The sequence below is a fragment of the Anabrus simplex genome, chromosome 1 (assembly GCF_040414725.1).
Source record: "Anabrus simplex isolate iqAnaSimp1 chromosome 1, ASM4041472v1, whole genome shotgun sequence".
In the NCBI taxonomy this organism is placed as follows: domain Eukaryota; kingdom Metazoa; phylum Arthropoda; class Insecta; order Orthoptera; family Tettigoniidae; genus Anabrus; species Anabrus simplex.
Window position 1 is genome coordinate 272338204 of NC_090265.1, and position 18810 is coordinate 272357013.

At 37.6% G+C, this 18810-nt stretch overlaps 1 protein-coding gene across 4 annotated transcripts in view; it reads left to right on the forward strand.

The window, feature by feature from the left end:
• Positions 1-18810, forward strand: part of LOC136886793 (LETM1 domain-containing protein 1) — an 82879-nt gene that overhangs the window by 7939 nt on the left and 56130 nt on the right. For 3 of the 4 annotated variants that reach the window (XM_068231051.1, XM_067159609.2, XM_067159602.2), the window contains exon 2: positions 9216-9572. In XM_068231051.1, the coding sequence (XP_068087152.1) occupies positions 9216-9572 (357 nt within the window). Of the gene's footprint in view, positions 1-8204; positions 8596-9215; positions 9573-18810 lie in introns of those variants that run through there. The other variant, XM_068231052.1, reaches the window with a different exon arrangement.

Consider the following 18810-nt stretch of genomic DNA (forward strand, 5'->3'; position numbering starts at 1 on the left):
CAGTCGCCGGAAGTCCTTCGCTCATTGGCCGCTTTCAAACGAAATATCGACGTTTATTCATGTGAGAAATGTGCGCGAATGTGCGATGTTTATTGAAACCTGTATATCGCACGTGTATATCGATTGTCAATCTCCCGTTCTCGCTTGCTATGTTCGTGCTGTCATTCCATTCTCTTTGGTCGATTCTAGAGACTAGTCGCTAGATATTGAGTCTTTCTTAGTAATTTAGTGACAAATTTTCAATGATAACGACTCAATGTAAATAAAATAAGAGTTTTGTCTGTACATTGCTCAGAATTCAAAAAGAATGATATTTCCGTACCGATCGTGACCATACTAACAAGGGGAAATGCATGTTTTAATCTTCCGTAATTTCTGTCTGTCTGTATGTATGTGCATGGTCATCATGGGAAAACTGATGAAGATAATTTAATGAAAATCGGTATATATCGTCCGAGAATAAGTCGCTACAATCTAGGCCATAAATAATTTTATTCGCGCCGAATGAAATGGTAGTTTAGGGGAAGGCCTAAAATTTCACTCTCAAATATTTGTTATTATTGGCCCTATCGATAAATACTACATAACTAAAGTTATATATATTATTAAATTTCCTATCATTTACGTCTTATTCATTTTTACCGTACTGGCTATGATACAGAGATATTCATGAATTAGGATGGTTTTTTTTTTTTTGCTAAGTCCATATCAGCGCCGAGGTACGTGAAAATGGGTGAACAGAATTTTATGTAAAGTCGGAGAATAAGGAGCTGCAGTCTATGCTATAAATAATTTTATTCACTCTGTTCAAAATGGTAGCTTAGGGGAAGGTGCCAAAAATTTAATTTTTAATTACTTATCTTACTGGTCATATTGAAAAGTACTACATAACAAAAGTTATAGAGAATACAATTTCTGATTATTTGTGTCTTATTCAGTTTTACCGTACCGACTGTAATGATATTGTTGGTGATGGTGATTAAATTGTGAAGATGATTATAAAAATGAGAAAAAGCCATGAAGGAACAATCGCTTAGGTAACACAAGAGGTTGTCATGAAAGAAAGGAGGACTCACTTGACATTAGATGCTCTAATATCACAGATTCGGAAGAAAACTAAATGTGAAGGCCTCCAATATAGAAAGCTCATAAAATTGATCTACAATAACATTACATTGACCATTGTTTTTTGTGATGCACTTTGTGTATTCTTCTGCCATTTATCTCTGATAAATGCGTATCGAGTATAACAGCCTGCCTGAATATTGGCGGGAAGTAGCTGGGGAGTGGGGAGTTAGATCTATCTCTTCTTTAGCATGCCATTCTTCTGGTTCATAAATTTTCTGATGCTACTAGTACGTAACACACTGAATCATCATAGTATTCCAGCTATTCAATCCCTGCTCTGAGGCAGTGATTGGAATGAGCAGTGTGCATACTTAAACGGAATAATTACAGGAGTATTCACGGCTCTCTGCAGCCTGGTCATTCTAGCTCTGAAACTTTGAACTGTTAGATCAACACCGTAGTATTTCTCGCTAAAAGTGAGAAAATGTGCTGTTTTCATATTATTGAATATTTCATATGACAGCATTGTTTTTAATCGCGACATTCATACTGGCATCATTGTAATGACCTATGTTGACTTCGGTTGGGAAAACTATAAGGACAGTCTTTCTGAGAATTCCGTAGTGAAGCACGGGTACATCAGCTAGTTATTTGATCCAAATAGCATTGCGCTTCGCATAATCACGCGGCCGCTTGATGCAATACTATATTAATCTATGCATTTGCTAAGCAATGGCATCTAAGTGCATGGCTGATTAACACGTGGAGCATGAGTTCATACTATTTTCAGTAGGCTTATCAGAGACCATCTCACTCACATACTTCCTGTGAGGGAATAAAGATGTGTAATTTTTAGCCTTGTAGCCTCGTATAGCAACTGTCGGGCTTTGAGACAATAAGTGTTATAAATATACCGTAGGCTTAGTACTGTATTGCGCAAAACATGTAGAATAAGCAGTTTTGACCAATTGTATCTCCTGATTTTTCCTGATTTTCATATCAAAATCTCCTGATTTTTGGTTTTGTAAAGTTGGCAGGTATGATATTATATGTCAAGCCTTCGCAAAGAAACTCTACAAGGATACAAAATCAAAAACTATTTGGAAATCATCTCAAATGGGCTTTAATTTTCTAATTTTAATTATCAGTTTTCAGACACCAGGTATAAGTTACTATATGTATCTGAGCTGGCATTCTTAGCTATACACGTGTCCTGTGGCACACGACAACACGTTCTACAATGACTGTCGGCTGAGAAATCACGGTACGAAGTGGGCCATTCGCCAACGCCGTGTCCCATCTATCGTTCGCTACGTGCGCAGCACAGCGGCGCATTTCACATCATGAGCATATCTCAGTGACGTCAGTCTACCCTGCAATTGGCATAAAGTTCTGACCACTCCTTCTTGGTGTTGCATTTGCTCTGTCAGTCAGTGTACTATATAAACTTCTCAGGGACATGTTTCACCCCTTCTTAAGAGCATCATCAGCCTGCAGGCAACCTTAAGGTCAAATCTCTGAAACCTTGTCTATCCATACCAATGGTTTATAATGAAAGTTCCTTTACACATTAAAAACCTCTTAAAATGAATATGCTACACTTATACTACAGTGGTCTGCCAAATTATTATACTCAGATTGAAAATATATGGATTTGCTAACATTTTGGCAAAATAAACATATTTCTGGTAGTATTTCATGCATTTTCTTTATTTCATTTGTATTTCACATATTCTATTTACCATTTTCCACAGAAAAAGCATTTTCTTAACTACAATTGTCTTTGTAATGATCAAACGTTTAGTATTTTGTGAAGCCACCCTTAGCTGCAATCAGTGCAGAGACCCTTCTTAGCATACTTGTAATGCATTTTCTTGCCCATTCCTCCATATATGGGCTGTTCCAAACCTCATTAAGTCTTCGTAGGAGCATGTTCTTGCTTGTAATGACACCTTGTTTAGTAATTTCTTTTTCCAGCGCCTTCCAAATATTTTCTATTGGATTCATGTCAGGCGAGTTGACTGGCCAGTCCAATATATTAATTTTTTGATTCTGTAGGAATGCTGTTACTGGTTTAGCCTTGTGGCATGGTGCTGAATCATTCATGGAGGTAAAATCATTTTTCGGGGGCCATTCTGAAACTTGAGGCAAAAGTTCATTCCTTACCACCAGCTCGTACTGATCCTTCCGCATTGTGCCTTGAACAATATACAGAGGGCAAATAACCTTGCTGCTAATCACAGACCATATCATTATGGAGAGAGGATGTTTCACCCGTTCTACAACACATTCTTCTTTGAATTTTTCATTGGTGCAGCATCGGACAAACTTGGTTATATCATCAAGGATCTGTTTCAAAGATTCATCTAAGAAGCAAATGTAAAAATACAATGCCAGTGTAAGAAAGTATTAATCAATATTATCTTACATCATGAGAACACAAGAAATTGCGTGTACAATTTTACAAACCTCATTCCAATCTTCCTCTGACCAATTTTTGTGATCCTTAGCCCACTGAAGCCTTTTTTGTTTCACAGCAGTTGTCAACTTTGGTTTCTTTAAAGGGCAGTGGCACTTTAGATCCACCTCTTTGAAACGCCGCTCTAAAGTTCTTTTCGGTAAAGCAATCCCAGCATTCCGAATTTTATTGGTTAACACTTTAGAGGGTGTACGATGAATTTTCGTTGCATAATTGCAAATTTTTTTATCAATTCTGGGCGAAGTTATCCTTTTTCTGCCACACCGACCTCTGCGGCATGAGTCTCGAGGTGTGCTTGTTTTCATTTTTTTGGCGATATCTCTCACCGATGACCGTGAAACCCCACAATTGATGCAATCTGCCATTGGTTAAACTGACAGTGGGGCAATAATGTAGAAATTGTGGCTTTCTTACGAAGGCTTAAGTCACAAAGCTTCCCCATCTCAATTTGTAGGTTAGAATCCCTAAACGGAGAATAACAATGGATTTAATGCATTGTTCCACACGGCTTCTTATTAATTACTCCGCATTCCTTACTGTAAAAGTAACTTGTAATTACAAACATTAAAAGAGAACATATAGACCGCAATAACCATAGGACATCAACGAACAATAGTAATACAAAACTTGCGCGTCAGTAGTGCTGAAGTTCCAGCCTGACAAACAATGATACGACACTATTTCAGGACTTGCCAACTTCTTATTATATGTAGCAGTCTCCAAAGAATAAATAACTCATGAATGGGCAAGCTGTAAAACTAACAATGGAAAATATAACAGCTTTGCTCTTCAAAAAGGCAATTACTTGTTCTGAGTATAATAATTTGGCAGACCACTGTATATACACACCACTCCTCCTTTACCGCACAGGTATAACACCAGGAATAGAAGTGGTAGTCAGGCAGAGGCTGCCGGAACAGTCAGATCTACCTAGCACAACCTTGACGAGTAAGTTACTGCACAATTGATGTATTAGATACTCAAGGTTTCTTTTTAATACACTTGCTTCAAAATACTAATTCTAACTTCTCTTATATTTCATTAAAGACAATTTCTCTTTCTAAGCCTAATAATCACATCAACAAGAAAGATTATTCACACATGACTGTTTGTAAACGCTAAGGACACTATTTCACAGTTAAGCAGTAGCCTCAGCCTGGAATCTTGACACTGCTTCACGCTACAGAAAACATACGATCGTATATTTTTATAATTACAACATTTTAATAACACTACTCAATCTTATCCAATTTACTATTAAACATCCAGCTGTTGTTTATAATTAATTTGACATTGATTTTTATCACAATCAGGTACATTGAACATTTAGGTCAAATGTACCTAAGGAAGAGTTCACTCTGCACTCAAGACTGTTGCTATCCCAATGGTCTGTAAGTTATGATGAAAAGGATCCATTTTAGCTTTGGACTTTTTTAGAACCTTGAATGAACAGCACCAATAAGTTTTTAATTTTCATGTATACAAAATACCATCAATTCTCGATACTCATAGTGTGTAATGTGGCATCTTTTTACAAGATAATTGTAGCGTGTTAAAGTTTTTAATTTTCTGGTGTACAAGATACCATCAATTCCTGATACTTATAGTATGTAATTTGGCATCTTTATAGTATAAGTGTAGCATATTAATTTTAAGAGGTCTTTAATGTGTAAAGGAACTTTCATTGTAAACCACGTTTGGATACACAATGTATCAGACATTTGACTTTAAGGTTGCCTGCAGGCTGATGATACCCTTAAGAAGGGGCAAAACATGTCCCTGAGAAGTTTATATAGTATTATGTAAATTTCAACCACATAACACGTGACATGTATTGAATAGGTGTTGATAATAAATAAATTATTTTTGTGATAATTTTGCTTATAGTCAGTTTCAATCATGAGAGTTGTCACTTGCAAATTTCAAGTATATTAAACAAATACAATTTTTGTTATAAATTTTGAACTATTCTCTTCTCAAAGTAGAAATCCTGAGGGAGGCTATATATTACATGAGTACGGTTTAGCATCAAACTTCAAACCAATTTAGGCCTACTAAAAGTGATAACAGTTATTAAGTACTGTATATTGGCATACCAGATCTTGTGACGGAAGTTGTGGAGGAAACACAAAGTATTCCTTGTAACAAAGTGCATGGCTAAAACTTCTGATAGATATTTGGTTACACTTCCATACCCGACAGGCATACTTAGGAAAGAGAAAAAGTATATAAAAATATCCAGTGATACCTTAAGTAGTAAAATGGAGAGATCCTTCCTTTATGCTTGCTATAGACCAGAGGTGCTCAGCTGAGCGCCCGTTGAGGCTAGCCTAGTGCAGCCGGCTTACGTAACAAGCATGTGTCACAGTGCAGCGAGAGAGCAAACACACTTTGCAGGGAAGCGAGGGAGCATTGACCTTCGATTGTGATTATAAAGCTCTGCTCCACTACTCAGCATAGTTTTGATCGGGATACATTGTTTAAAATAAAACTATATAATTGCAACAAAATAAAAAGCTGACCTTTTCAAGATATTCCGGTTTCAATTATACTGCGCTCGATACAGTCAGTCAGTTTTATTTTCTTATATTTATTCATTCAAAGAAAACTGACATGTTATAATGTTTGTGTTACCATCTACAAAGGTACAGGATTTAAGCGTACAAGCTACGATTTAAAATTCCTTGCGTGGGAATGACAGTATTTTCATTTTTATTTTTTTTTTAAGTAAAATTCCTGTTACTCATTAAGCAAAAATTAATATAATTACATAAAGCAACAATTATTTTGCACAGTGTTGTAGTGTTGTGTGACTTTTCCTGTTCACCGAATTTCTGAAAATACACACACTTACTCACTCAACTGCCTTCTATGGAACATGAAGATCCCGTGCCGATTTCACAAATTGCCTCCACTAAACTCTGTTTTGGGCGAGTTCTTGCCAGTTGTTCACATTCAGACGTCTACATAGCTTGAAGATTTCATTTTGCCAGGAGCTACATGGTCTTCCCACTGGTCTTTTACCTGTTAGTTCTTCTTTAAAGATTCATAAGACCATCCTATCATTTCCCATCCTTAGAAGATGACCAGCCCATTGAACTCTTCTGGAATATTGATGATGTTGATTATTGGTGCTTGCTATGATAGTGCGTGTATTTCTTTATTTGATCTCTTATTCCACGTTTGAGATGTAGAATCAAAGTATGATCCAAAAATTTTCCTTTAAACTTTATTTTCGAAAACCTGCAACTGATGATGTTTTTTTTTTTTTTTTTTTTTTTTTTTTTTTTTTTTTTTTTTTTTTTTTTTTTTTTCTTAAATTCCATGATTCTGACCCATAGGTTAGAACTGGCCTGATGACAGTATTTTCAGTTTTGTACTTCTCGTAATAAATGTTACGTGTAAGTTCTCATTCATTTTTAAGATCTTTCTTGGACTCGATGTACCATGCTGTAGAAGGCTGCTTTCTTATGGGATAATGGATATAACAAATCTTGTTGTGTAGTGTTAATTGTGTGAGTTGGCTTTCTATAAATGTGGTAGCTGAGAGAGTTTGAATCTCTGTATGTATGTTCAGTCCGTCAGCGATTCCGCTGGTGGGATCCTCAACAGCTCTGCCATCAGCTGTCATAGATGGCGTAGGCATCACTGAAGGGGCGTACTAGGGAAAATGAGGAATGAGGTAGTTTCCCGTTGCTTTCCTCACCGAACCAGAAGTTGCTATTACATATCAGTCTGCCAAGCCCACTGAAATGCATGCACCAACCTACCCTATGAACAATATTTTCACACCATTCATAGCAGGGACTGGCTGCAGAAGGAATGGCATTACTAGTATCACTCATACCTCAGTCACTTTCATTTTGTCAAAGCCAAGGATAAAGCTGAGACAGATCAATGAAAGTAACAAAATTGCTCTAGCCCATACCAGAAGACATAGTGCACTGTAAACACTAGGTCCCGCCAGCAAAGGCACTTGAATCTCTAATAAGAGTTAAATATAAAATATCACAGGCTTGATTAGATTCTGACTCTAACGTGAATTTGATATGTGGATTAAGGGTGTTCATATTAGTTAAAGTGGAAGCTGCATCTTCAGTTCTATAATCTATGATGACTAAAATTCCATCCACATAACTGGACCAAAAGCTAAAAATTTTGTTGTATTCTAAATTGTCCAACTAAATTTCTGCCTGTGGTCCATTCTGTTGATAAATTATATTATCTAAACTAAAATAATTATTGTGTAGAACAATTTCTAATATAGAAAGAAACTCCTGGATTTTCTGTTGGCTTAATTTACTGTGTGCATTAAAATTATTTTTTAATGATATCACAAAGTTCATTAATTGGTATACTTGGATACATATTGATTCTATTAAATGAATGAATAGATAGGTTTGAATGGATTTTTGTGGCAGCTTTGACTTCATTTACTAATTTAGTAGTGTTCTTGATTGATTTGTTAGCAAGAAAAGTATAATTACTCCTGAGAAATTGTTGGATGAATTGAGACACTTTGTATTGCAGACTGGGCCTGAAGTTGACTATTGGTCCCATGGGAATGCCAGCCTTGTGAATTTTAGTTAATGCTCTGGCTTCAAGTAGCCCGGGATTCATATTAATAAGTTTACTGCATTCTTGGTCCGATAGCAAGAAAAGATATCCATTCCCTAGTTCCTCTTCCGTTAACAAAACTAACCTATTTTGGTGGAAACTTCAGGTGATAGCCTATCTTTAAATGTTTGGTTACCCATTCTGCCTCGCTCCTCAGTATAGGTGGATCACTTTCTGAGACACTCAAGCTGATATTTTGTGAAGATGAGAAGTTTACCATCATGAAAGAGCTAAAGTCTATGTAGAGAGTATTTAAATCCTCCAAATTCTAACCTTCATATTTAATTCATTTTCAGTTTTCCTTTTTAATATATTTTATTGCTCCTCAGACTTGTATATGCTGTGCTAGGATTCTTAGGACTCTTTTTTAGCTTAGGCCCCTACTATTCTTTACTCAATTCACAATATAAGTGATGGAGAGGAACAAATAGGTGAAAATCAAGTCATATATAGAATCGAACATCAAAAGGAACAAATAAGCACAATGACATGCCATTTTAGGAAGCAGCAGAAATGAAAATATAAAACAAAAGGACGAGGAAAATCTTCACATCTTCATACACTGCTGCCTTCAAATATATTGGCTCTCTTCACATAAATCCCAGTTTATCACTTATAATCATATTTCTTTCCTTTCTTCTTATCTCACACTTACCACATGAAGATTAAAAAATTTATGGCCCATGTGGTTGTTGAAGCTCATCCTATTGATGAAGCTGGGAAGTAGAAAAGAGCCCATCAAGGGCTGAGAAGAAATTGATATCAAAAGACCTGGTATTGATGAGGAGGAGAGAGCCGCTCTATCTGAAGACAGCAGTGTATGAAGATATGGAGACTGACCTTGTGTTTTGTGTTTACTTTCTATTTCTCTCTTTTCCCACACTGACCTGTCATTGCATTTATCCTATTACGTGTTCCTTTTGATTTTCCTATTGTTTGTGTATGTTTTTTACTTATTACTAAAAAGCCTATTTTATGCTGTTATTTAATATCTTTGGATAAGTCTTCAGTGTATTGTTGTTTTTTTCTTTTTCTTTTTTTTTTTTTCTAGATTGTGTTATAGTCAGAAGAGCTCTACGCAGCCAAAAGAAGCCACTAAGGTTCAGAATTATGTTTTCCAACGCTATTTACGCTTTGTACAGACCTATGAAAAGCTGCTGGAAAGCAGATTTCCAACTGCAATGCATGTATATAGAATTTTTATGGTGGGAATCAAAGAATTCTATGCTGACATGAAGTCCTTCTTCAGAATTGTTAAAAAGGTGAATGCCTCGCCTGAAGGATTTAAGAGTCTCACATTGCAAGAAATTCATCTCTATTATCAGATGCCTAAGGATATGAAGAAAGTTGCTCCAGTGCTGATCCTGTCAGCTTTACCATTTGCTAATTACATTATACTACCACTGGTGTGAGTATAATTTCTGTGTTTAAGACTAAAACATCTTTAATTCTCAAATACTGTAAGTGTAATTTCTTAATTCTCAAGTAATGAACATGATATAAAAAAAAATTTATCTCATTATAAGGTTATCCATTCAATTTCTGTATTTGTTCTTTAGTACATACCTGTACTTTTAATGATAGATAGCATGAAAACCGTAATGACATCTGAGAAGCAGATGTAACTATATGATCACTATTTTCAAAATGTTTTTTCTTTACTCCAGCCACTATAACTATGTCAGGAATTTCATATTGAAGCACGAAGGGACAAGATAAATCTAGCAGCAGACTGAAGTGGATTAAAGGAAAAACAAAAGGACAAGGACAAAATCCATGTGGGTACTCTCCTCCAAAACCCTCATTCTTCTAGATCTACTTCTTAACCCCTAATGAGTTCATTTCTGCTTCATCAGAAGAATGGGTGTCCCTGTTTATTGAGAGAACCATTTCTGTGTGATCTTTATTCTTGAAACCATTTGGTGGTTATTATTGTTTTAAAAGGAAATACAACTGGGCAACCATCCACTCTTAACACTAATGGAAGAGGTGCAAACATTGGAAACATGAAGGTAATGGTGAAAAGAAGGGAGGGGCCATGAAGGGTGTGAAAACGAAAGACTCCCCAAGTCTCACAAACATAACATCGGGATTGAAAAACAAGAAGAGTTAACAAGAGAGGTCAGATGAGAAAGATGAAAGTGAGGAGCCTGGTACAAGTAAGTGAAAGCAATGCCAGACTCAGCTAGTGACCCCAACTCACACTTCCAAATTAGGAGCCCATGGAGTCCTCCCTTTTAGTCACCTCTGACAGTAGGTAGGGTTATACCATGGATGAATTCTACTGCCTTCATCCACCGGGGGTTGGGGTGTGGATATACATTCTTTCATTTGCTTATTCATTGTCAGTTATATATATAATAATTTTTCCAGTTATATTATTTTAATTCTCATCAACTTACCCAGCAAAGCAGAAAACTTGGAGTGATAACATAGAAATGGAGATTATTTGATGTCAAACCTGGAGAATTACAAGCTATTAGAAAACTTGACTAAGAAGTGTTCTCATTTACAGTCCTCTGTGGTAGTGCTGACACTCCACTTTCTGACCTCACCAGTCTGCTTAGCACTACTGTACTCTATCCCCATGTTAGTTCTTTTGTGCATCATATAACTACATTTTCAAATTATATGGATGTAATACAGCCATCCACATATCTTTAAAAGATTAGACAAAGTTATGAATGATGTTTTTTTTTTTTTAATATACATTCAAGTTGAGCCTCTGTGGATGTGGTAACAGCCAATTTAATTTCCAGTGTCTAGATGCTGTTCACCTGCCAGCTTTGACATCCTGCCAATATTTTGTGAAGCCATCAGTCAGTGCCTTCTTTCACTCTTCTGTCAAGTGACCCCTTCTTCTTGAGTTCTGCTTTAAACGCCAAATAATTTTTGACCAACTGTCTAAATTCTGCCCCTGTTATTGACCTTATTTTCTGGATGCTGATCTCTCAAATCTTTTCACATTCTTCAGACCATCCCAACTTTGCTACCTTTAGTGTTATTAAATGCCAGATTTTCTTAGTCGGTCATCATTTATACAGAATATGTGCCTGTAGAACAGCAATCTCTTTTAACTGACGATCTAACAGGTTCTGTTTTTATATATATAATTTCACATTAGATCTCAATTGTCAACCCATCTGTTACCTAAAATCTTTTGAAATGTCCTGCATTCTCTTTTTTTGCAAACTGGCACTTGTCCCTGTATACTCATAGTCACTGTGAAGCATATTTAACAGTTGTACTGTAGTGTCTAAGCTTGACTGTTATACTCAGTGTCTTTATAGATGTTTTTCATCAATGATATGCCTGCTCTAATTACCAGTTCTTGGCATTGATTGATTTTTTTTTAAATGTAGTTTCAGCCACTTAGTTAATACAAAGGGCACTAGGAAAGTTTTGCAATACGCAAAAACGGTTGGCTGGACACTCCTGTTATGGTGAGGGATGAAAAGAGGGGTAAAAACCGGTCTAGAAGACAGCAAGGCGCGACCTTCACACCAGTTGTTACCAAGCAGTGGGATTGAAAGCAAGTTAAGATGTCAGTGTGGTCTAAAGGTGAATATAGCGCAATTATCCACTACAATTTTGCTCATGGATTAACTGTTGACCAGTGCCTGGAGGAAATTACTCCTGTACTGGGGAAATACTGTCCACATCGGACAACAATTTTCCGCTGGTACAAAGAGTTCCAGGGGGGAAATTTTGGGGTTGAAGACGATCCTCGTTCTGGGCGACCGTCTGAAACAGTGACTGAGGAAGACATTGAAGCTGTGAGGAAAATGTTGCATCTAGAGAGGCAGTTGACATATCGGCAGGTAGAAGAGACCCTCCACATCCCTGCACCAGCTATTCATTCAATTTTACATGACCATCTCCATCTTATAAAGGTATGTTCCCTTTGGGTGCCCCATTCACTTTCAGAGGAACAAAGGGCACATCAAGTGAAATGGTGCCGAGAAATGCTAAAACAGTTTGAAAATGGGACTTCGCGTAACGTCAATAGCATCATTATAGGTGACAAAACTTGGCTTTATTATTACGATGTCCCAACAAAATCCCAGAATAAAGTGTGGCTGTTTGAAGATGAGGGTACTCCTGTGACTGTCCGAAAGTCAAGGTCAGTGAAGAAAAGGATGATTGCAGTATTCTTCACTAAACGGGGCATCCCAAAACACAAAGGACAGTTACCGCGAAGTGGTACTGCGAGACTTGTCTGCCTCAGGTCATCCAGGCTCTGAAGCAGCTCCATCCAAGGTCACGGCTCAGCACTTGGCTCTTGCATCACGACAATGCTCCAGCACATCGTGCTAGTGTAACAATGGATTTTCTTGCCAGATCAGGTTTGACTGTGCTTGATCACCCTCCATACAGTCCTGATCTTGCCCCACATGACTTTGCACTCTTCCCAAAAGTGAAGATGAAGCTGAAAGGGCGGCATTTTGCATCCGACGAGGAGCTTCTGGCAGCATGGGATCAAGAGTGTGAAAATGTAACTGAAGAAAAGTGGCCGAGTTGGTTCAGTGACTGGTTTTGACGTATGGAGAAGTGTATTGAGTGTGGTGGAAATTATTTTGAAAAAGTCTAAAGCGTTCACTCACATTGCAAAACTTTCCTAGTGCCCTTTGTACTTGTCAGCCTTTCTGGATTTTCAATATTTTTTCATCATGATGGAAAATGCAGTTGTTTGCTCAGACCATTTTACACCAAGTTATCTTCTCATTCTTTTTGAAAGATGCTTTAACCCGTGTATCCAGGTCCTGAACATATTTCTTTTTCGAACCAGTGTCTCATAGGCATAGGCCAGATCCTCCTTCACTGCAGTTGTCCATGGAGTGGTACATTTCATAGTCATGTGAAAATCAATTCTTCAATATATTCTGGTGTTAGACATTTGAGACAGATGTGTGTAAAACATAAGATAGCACTTCCTTATGAGAAGGGAGAGCTTTTCAAATTTAGAGTACAGCTCCGCATTTGACCTTAAGTGATATTCACCCTCAAAATATTGACATGGGTTGAGTGTCTTTCTTAGGAATTTCATTTGGATGCTCTCTGCCTCACCGTTGTGAGGGCCAAGTATTCAGCAGTATATAAGGCTTCCAGGTATAACTACTGTTGAGTAGTGGCAGTATTTGGCTTGCCATGAAATCTGGACTAATAAGTGGATTTGCAGAGGTGAGAAACTGTTTCCATGCATTTAGTCCAATATTTCAGAGCTTCATTCTCTGATGCATTATAGGAAATTATCTCTCTAAAATACTTAAATTGAATGCAACATGTGATTTTTCCATATTTGGGTATCGAGTTATGCAGTGGTATTATGGCGGTCAGACATCATTACTTCAGTCTAATCAAAAGATATCTGATATCAAGAACAGATATTAATCATGTTCCTCATTGACATAGTAAACTAGATTAAATTAAAAATGAAGCAGGAATAATTATAATGGGAGATTTTAATGCAAGAGTGGTTGAAAGAAATTCAGTATACAATAGAGAAATAGATGAAATATTAACCCTTAGCAGACAATTTTTTTCTTATGTAGTCCTGCACTAGTCATATTTTTTCCTTCAAAAAAGCTGTATATTTACAATGAAGGTATAATGAAAATACAAAGTCTGACTCACAATATTATGAATTAATTTATCAATCTATATACACACTATAAGCAATAAACATGTAGTTAAAATACGGTTTGCCCCTTTCCTACTTACATTTCTTCTCCGTGTGGTACTTCTCGAAGCAAATTCCAGGTTTCTTGGTGCAGGTATTGCAAAAATACACTGTTTCTCTTCTTCCGCCCTTTTCCTGCCTGTTGCTGCACACAGCACAATCTTTGGAATTTCCCGTTGTGTTTGAATATATGAAGTGAGGCTTCCCATTCAGCGTTCTTCTTCATTACTGGTTGATGGTCGTCCTTTGTTGTTGACATTTCGGTTACGGACATCACCAACCAACTCTCGTGGCTTTTCCTCAGTGGCTTCTGCTGCTGTGATTTCCTCTCCATGTTGAATAATAAGCTGTTCACCACACAGACATCTAGCAACCAGAAGAAAAGTTTACGCCACCATTTGCAAGATTTCTTCCCAAAATTGTATGTTGACGTATAGTTGGTCATTGTAATCATAGAGCATTACAGGCTTCAGAATAGGATCAACATCCTTCCTACATTTAGGTGTGTATTGCTTTATGCTGATGTGCCATGTACTCAACATTGACACAGTCCTTTTGTCCTTCCATGAAAGAGCAACCATGTTATCCTCCTTCTTGAATGCCACATCATGCTTCTTCATCTTCTTCAAAGCGGTTGATTTCATTTAAGTTAGCTGTCCTTTCCTGTTTGTATTCACTGTTCCCGTTATGTGAAACCCTATTTCAGTAGTTCCTCTGTCAGATCACAAATGGTATAGAATCTGTCAGTGTAGATGTGGAAGCCAGCAGTACCATTGATATTCTGAAGCATCTGTTGACATAACTGAAGATCAATTCTTGTTGTAAATAGATGATTCAGATGTGTTGGTGCATTTGTTATGGGAGCACCGTAATATGGAATGAATGAGCATACAAATTGCTGCCTTTGAATCTGCTGCTACAAATGTGCGCCGTCCCCACTTACTTGGTTTCTGGGGATTGTAACACTTGAAAATGATGCGTCCCTTGAAGCCCACCGTACTTTCATCTATAGAAATATTATGCCCTGGAACATAATACTCTCTAAATTTCCCTTCCAAATAGTCCACTACATTACGTATTGTATCGCCCCTGGTTTTAGTAGCAGCAGAACTAGGAGGGCACACGTGAAACATCCAAAAAATGGTTGGAAAATGGTCTCTGGAAAATACACCTTTGAAAAATGAGCATTTGTCTTCCCAATCTTCAGCAAAATAATCCTTTATATCTGGTTTAGGATTCATGCCCATATTGAGTACTACACCGAGAAAAGCCCTCATTTCTGCGATTGTCACATTAGTCCAATTAGCCCAGGTGCTCCTCTCCCTCTATGGTATATTAATTTGTATTTTTTTTCTCTTGCATAGCGGTTAGTCTCATCAACTATTTGTTGTACCAATTCTTCCGTAAAAAAATTGTGTTAAAAAAAATTTAACTGGAGTAAATGGTTTCTTACCTGCGGGAGGTAGGAAATCGCTAATTAGAGTGTGTTGTTTCTTTACAAAGTTCGGATCAGCTGGGCGATAAACTTTCCAACCATTGTCTTGTTCACTACTATTTGTATCTCTTTCATTCTCGCTTTCAACTACTTCCATTTCACTAGAATTGTCATCATCACTCTCAGAAACATCAAACTCACTGTCCATAACTGATAATTCTTTATTCCTGGTGTCAAATTCATCTAAAATAAACGAGCTATATCAGACGAAGTAGCACTACCCTATCTGTGCGCCACCATTTTCACAGCTGACTAATGTAAACAGCAGCTCGTTCTTTATTTACCTGTAAAACTCGTAAAACAAAGTTTTAACGCATCTAGAAGGCTGACATTCCTAAAGGTTCTATACGATAACTATAGATGGCAGCAGCATGCATAATTGCTTCATACGTTTATATGTTTACCCTGGAAACAGCTGGCAGATATATCCCGACATACGACCAAAACAGGAAACTGATGTCAGGAAATGCCTGACAATTGTCCGCTGAGGGTTAATAGAAGGAAATGTGTGGAGTAGAAGAATTATACCGGGCGAGTTGGCCGTGCGCGTAGAGGCACGCGGCTGTGAGCTTGCATCCAGGAGATAGTAGGTTCGAATCCCACTATTGGCAGCCCTGAAAATGGTTTTCCGTGGTTTCCCATTTTCACACCAGGCAAATGCTGGGGCTGTACCTTAGTTAAGGCCACGGCCACTTCCTTCCAACTCCTAGGCTTTTCCTGTCCCATCATCGCCATAAGACCTATCTGTGTCGGCGCGGCGTAAAGCCCCTAGCAAAAAAAAAAAAAAGTAGAAGAATTATACATACTGAATGGTGGGTGGTTGGGTGATGAAACGGGGATTTTAACGTATATAGTTGATTCAGAAGGGAGTACCACAGATTTAATCATGGCCAAGCTGAATGGCTCAGACGGTTGAAGCGCTGGCCTTCTGACCCCAACTTGGCAGGTTCGATCCTGAGTCAGTCCAGTGGTATTTGAAAGTGCTCAAATACTTCAGCCTTGTGTCGGTACATTTACTGGCACATAAAGACCCCCCACGGGTCTAAATTCCAGCACCTTGGCGCCTCCAAAAACCGTAAAAATGTAGTTAGTGGTATGTAAAACAAATAACATTATTATTACTATTATATTATTATTATTATTATTATTATTATTATTATTATTATTATTATTATTATTAGATTTAGTTATCAATCAATCAATACTGATCTGCATTTAGGGCAGTCGCCCAAGTGGCAGATTCCCTATCTGTTGTTTTCCTAGCCTTTTCCTAAATGATTTCAAAGAAATTGGAAATTTATTGAACGTCTCCCTTGGTAAGTTATTCCAATCCCTAACACCCCTTCCTATAAATGAATATTAGCCCCAATTTGTCCTCTTGAATTCCAACTTTATCTTCATATTGTGATCTTTCCTACTTTCCTACTGTCTGTCTGTCTGTATGTATGTATGTATGTATGTATGTATGTATGTATGTATGTATGTATGTATGTACACGCATCACGAGAAAACGGTTCAAGAGAATTTAATGAAAATCGGTATGTGAAGTCAGGGGATGAGCCTCTACAATCTAGGCTATAAATCATTTTACTCACGGTGAGTGAAATGGTAGTTTAGTAGTTTAGGGGAAGGCCTAAAATTGAATTCACAACTATTTATGTTATTAGTGGTCTAATGAAAATAGGTATGTGAAATTGGGGAATAAGCCGCTACAATCTAGGCTATAAATCATTTTATCCACGCTGAGTGAAATGGTAGTTTAGGGGAAGGCCTAAAATTGAATTCTCAACTATTTTTGTTATTAGTGGTCGTATTTTAAAGAAAATGGGTATGCAAAGTTGGGGAATAAATTGCTACAATCTAGGCTGTCAATAATTGTATTCACGCTGAGAAAAATGGTAGTTTAGGGGAAGGCCTAAAATTTAATTCTCAAATATTGTTGTTGTTATTAGTAGTCCTATCTTGATGAAAATCGGTATGCAAAGTCAGGAAATAAGTCGCTATAGTCTAGGCTGTAAATTATTTTATTCACGCTGAGTGAAATGGTAGTTTAGGGGAAGGCCTAAAATGTAATTCTCAAATATTTCTTATTAGAAGTGTAGTCGATGAATGCTAGATAACTAAGGTTATATAGTATTAAATTTCCTATTATTCATGTCTTATACATTGTTACCGTACTGGCTATGATCACAAAGATATTCATGAATTTGAATTTTTGTTACTAAGTCCATATAGCGCCGAGTAACGAGAAAATGGGTAAACAGTATTTAATGAAAATCGGTATGTAAAGTCGGAGAATAAGAAACTACAGTTTACGGTACAAAATCTTTTATAAATCACAGAGTCGAAAGAAAACTAAATGTGTAGGCCTACAATATAGAAAGCTCATAACACTGATCAACAATGACATTACATTGACCATTGTTTGTCTTGATGTGCTTAGTGTCTTCTGTTTACCCTCACCTCCGGTAGATAGGATTACTGTTGCGTACAGAGTATTTTTCATTTGATTTCCGTCGCACTGACATAGATAGGTTTTATGGCGACGATGGGATATGAAAGGGCTAGGAGTGACTTAGGCCTTAATTAAGGTACAAGCCCAACATTTGACTGGTGTGAAAGTGGGAAACCACGGAATACCATCTTCAGCGCTGCCGACAATGGGGTTCGAATCCACTATATCTCGGATGCAAGCTCACAGCTGCGCACCGCTAACCACACGGTCAACTCTCCCAGTCGGACAGAGTGTAACAGCCTGCCTGAATATTGATGGGAAGTAGCTGGTGAGTTAGATAACTTTCTTCTTTAGCATGCCATTCCCCTGGTTTATAAATTTTCTGATACTACTGGTACGTAACACACTGGATCATCATAGCATTCGGGCTATTCAATCCCTACTCTGAGGTACTGATTGGAATGAACAGTGTGCATATTTAGTGGAATAATGACAGATGAGTGTTCATGGCAATCTGCGGCCCGGTCATCCCAGCTCTGGAACTTTGGACTATTAGATTGGCACCGCAATCTAACCGCAGCACTGTTTGTTAAAAGTGATAAAACGTGCGGCTTTCCATTTGATCGAGTATGTTATATGATCTATTTGCTATTTGCTTTACGTCGCACTGACACAGATAGGTCTTATGGCGACGATGGGATAGGAAAGGCCTAGGAGGAGGAAGGAAGCGGCCGTGGCCTTAATTATGGTACAGCCCCGGCATTTGCCTGGTGTGAAAATTGGAAACCACGGAAAACCATCTTCAAGGCTGCCGACAGTGGGACTCGAAGCCACGATCTCCCGATTACTGGATACTGGCCGCACTTAAGCGACTGCAGCTATCGAGCTCGGTACTTACGTTTTTGTAATGACCTATGTTGATTTCAGTTAGGAAAACCACAAAGTCAGTCTTTCTGAGAGTACCGTAGCGAAGCACGGGTACATCAGCTAGTATATAAGAAAACATAAAGGTCCAA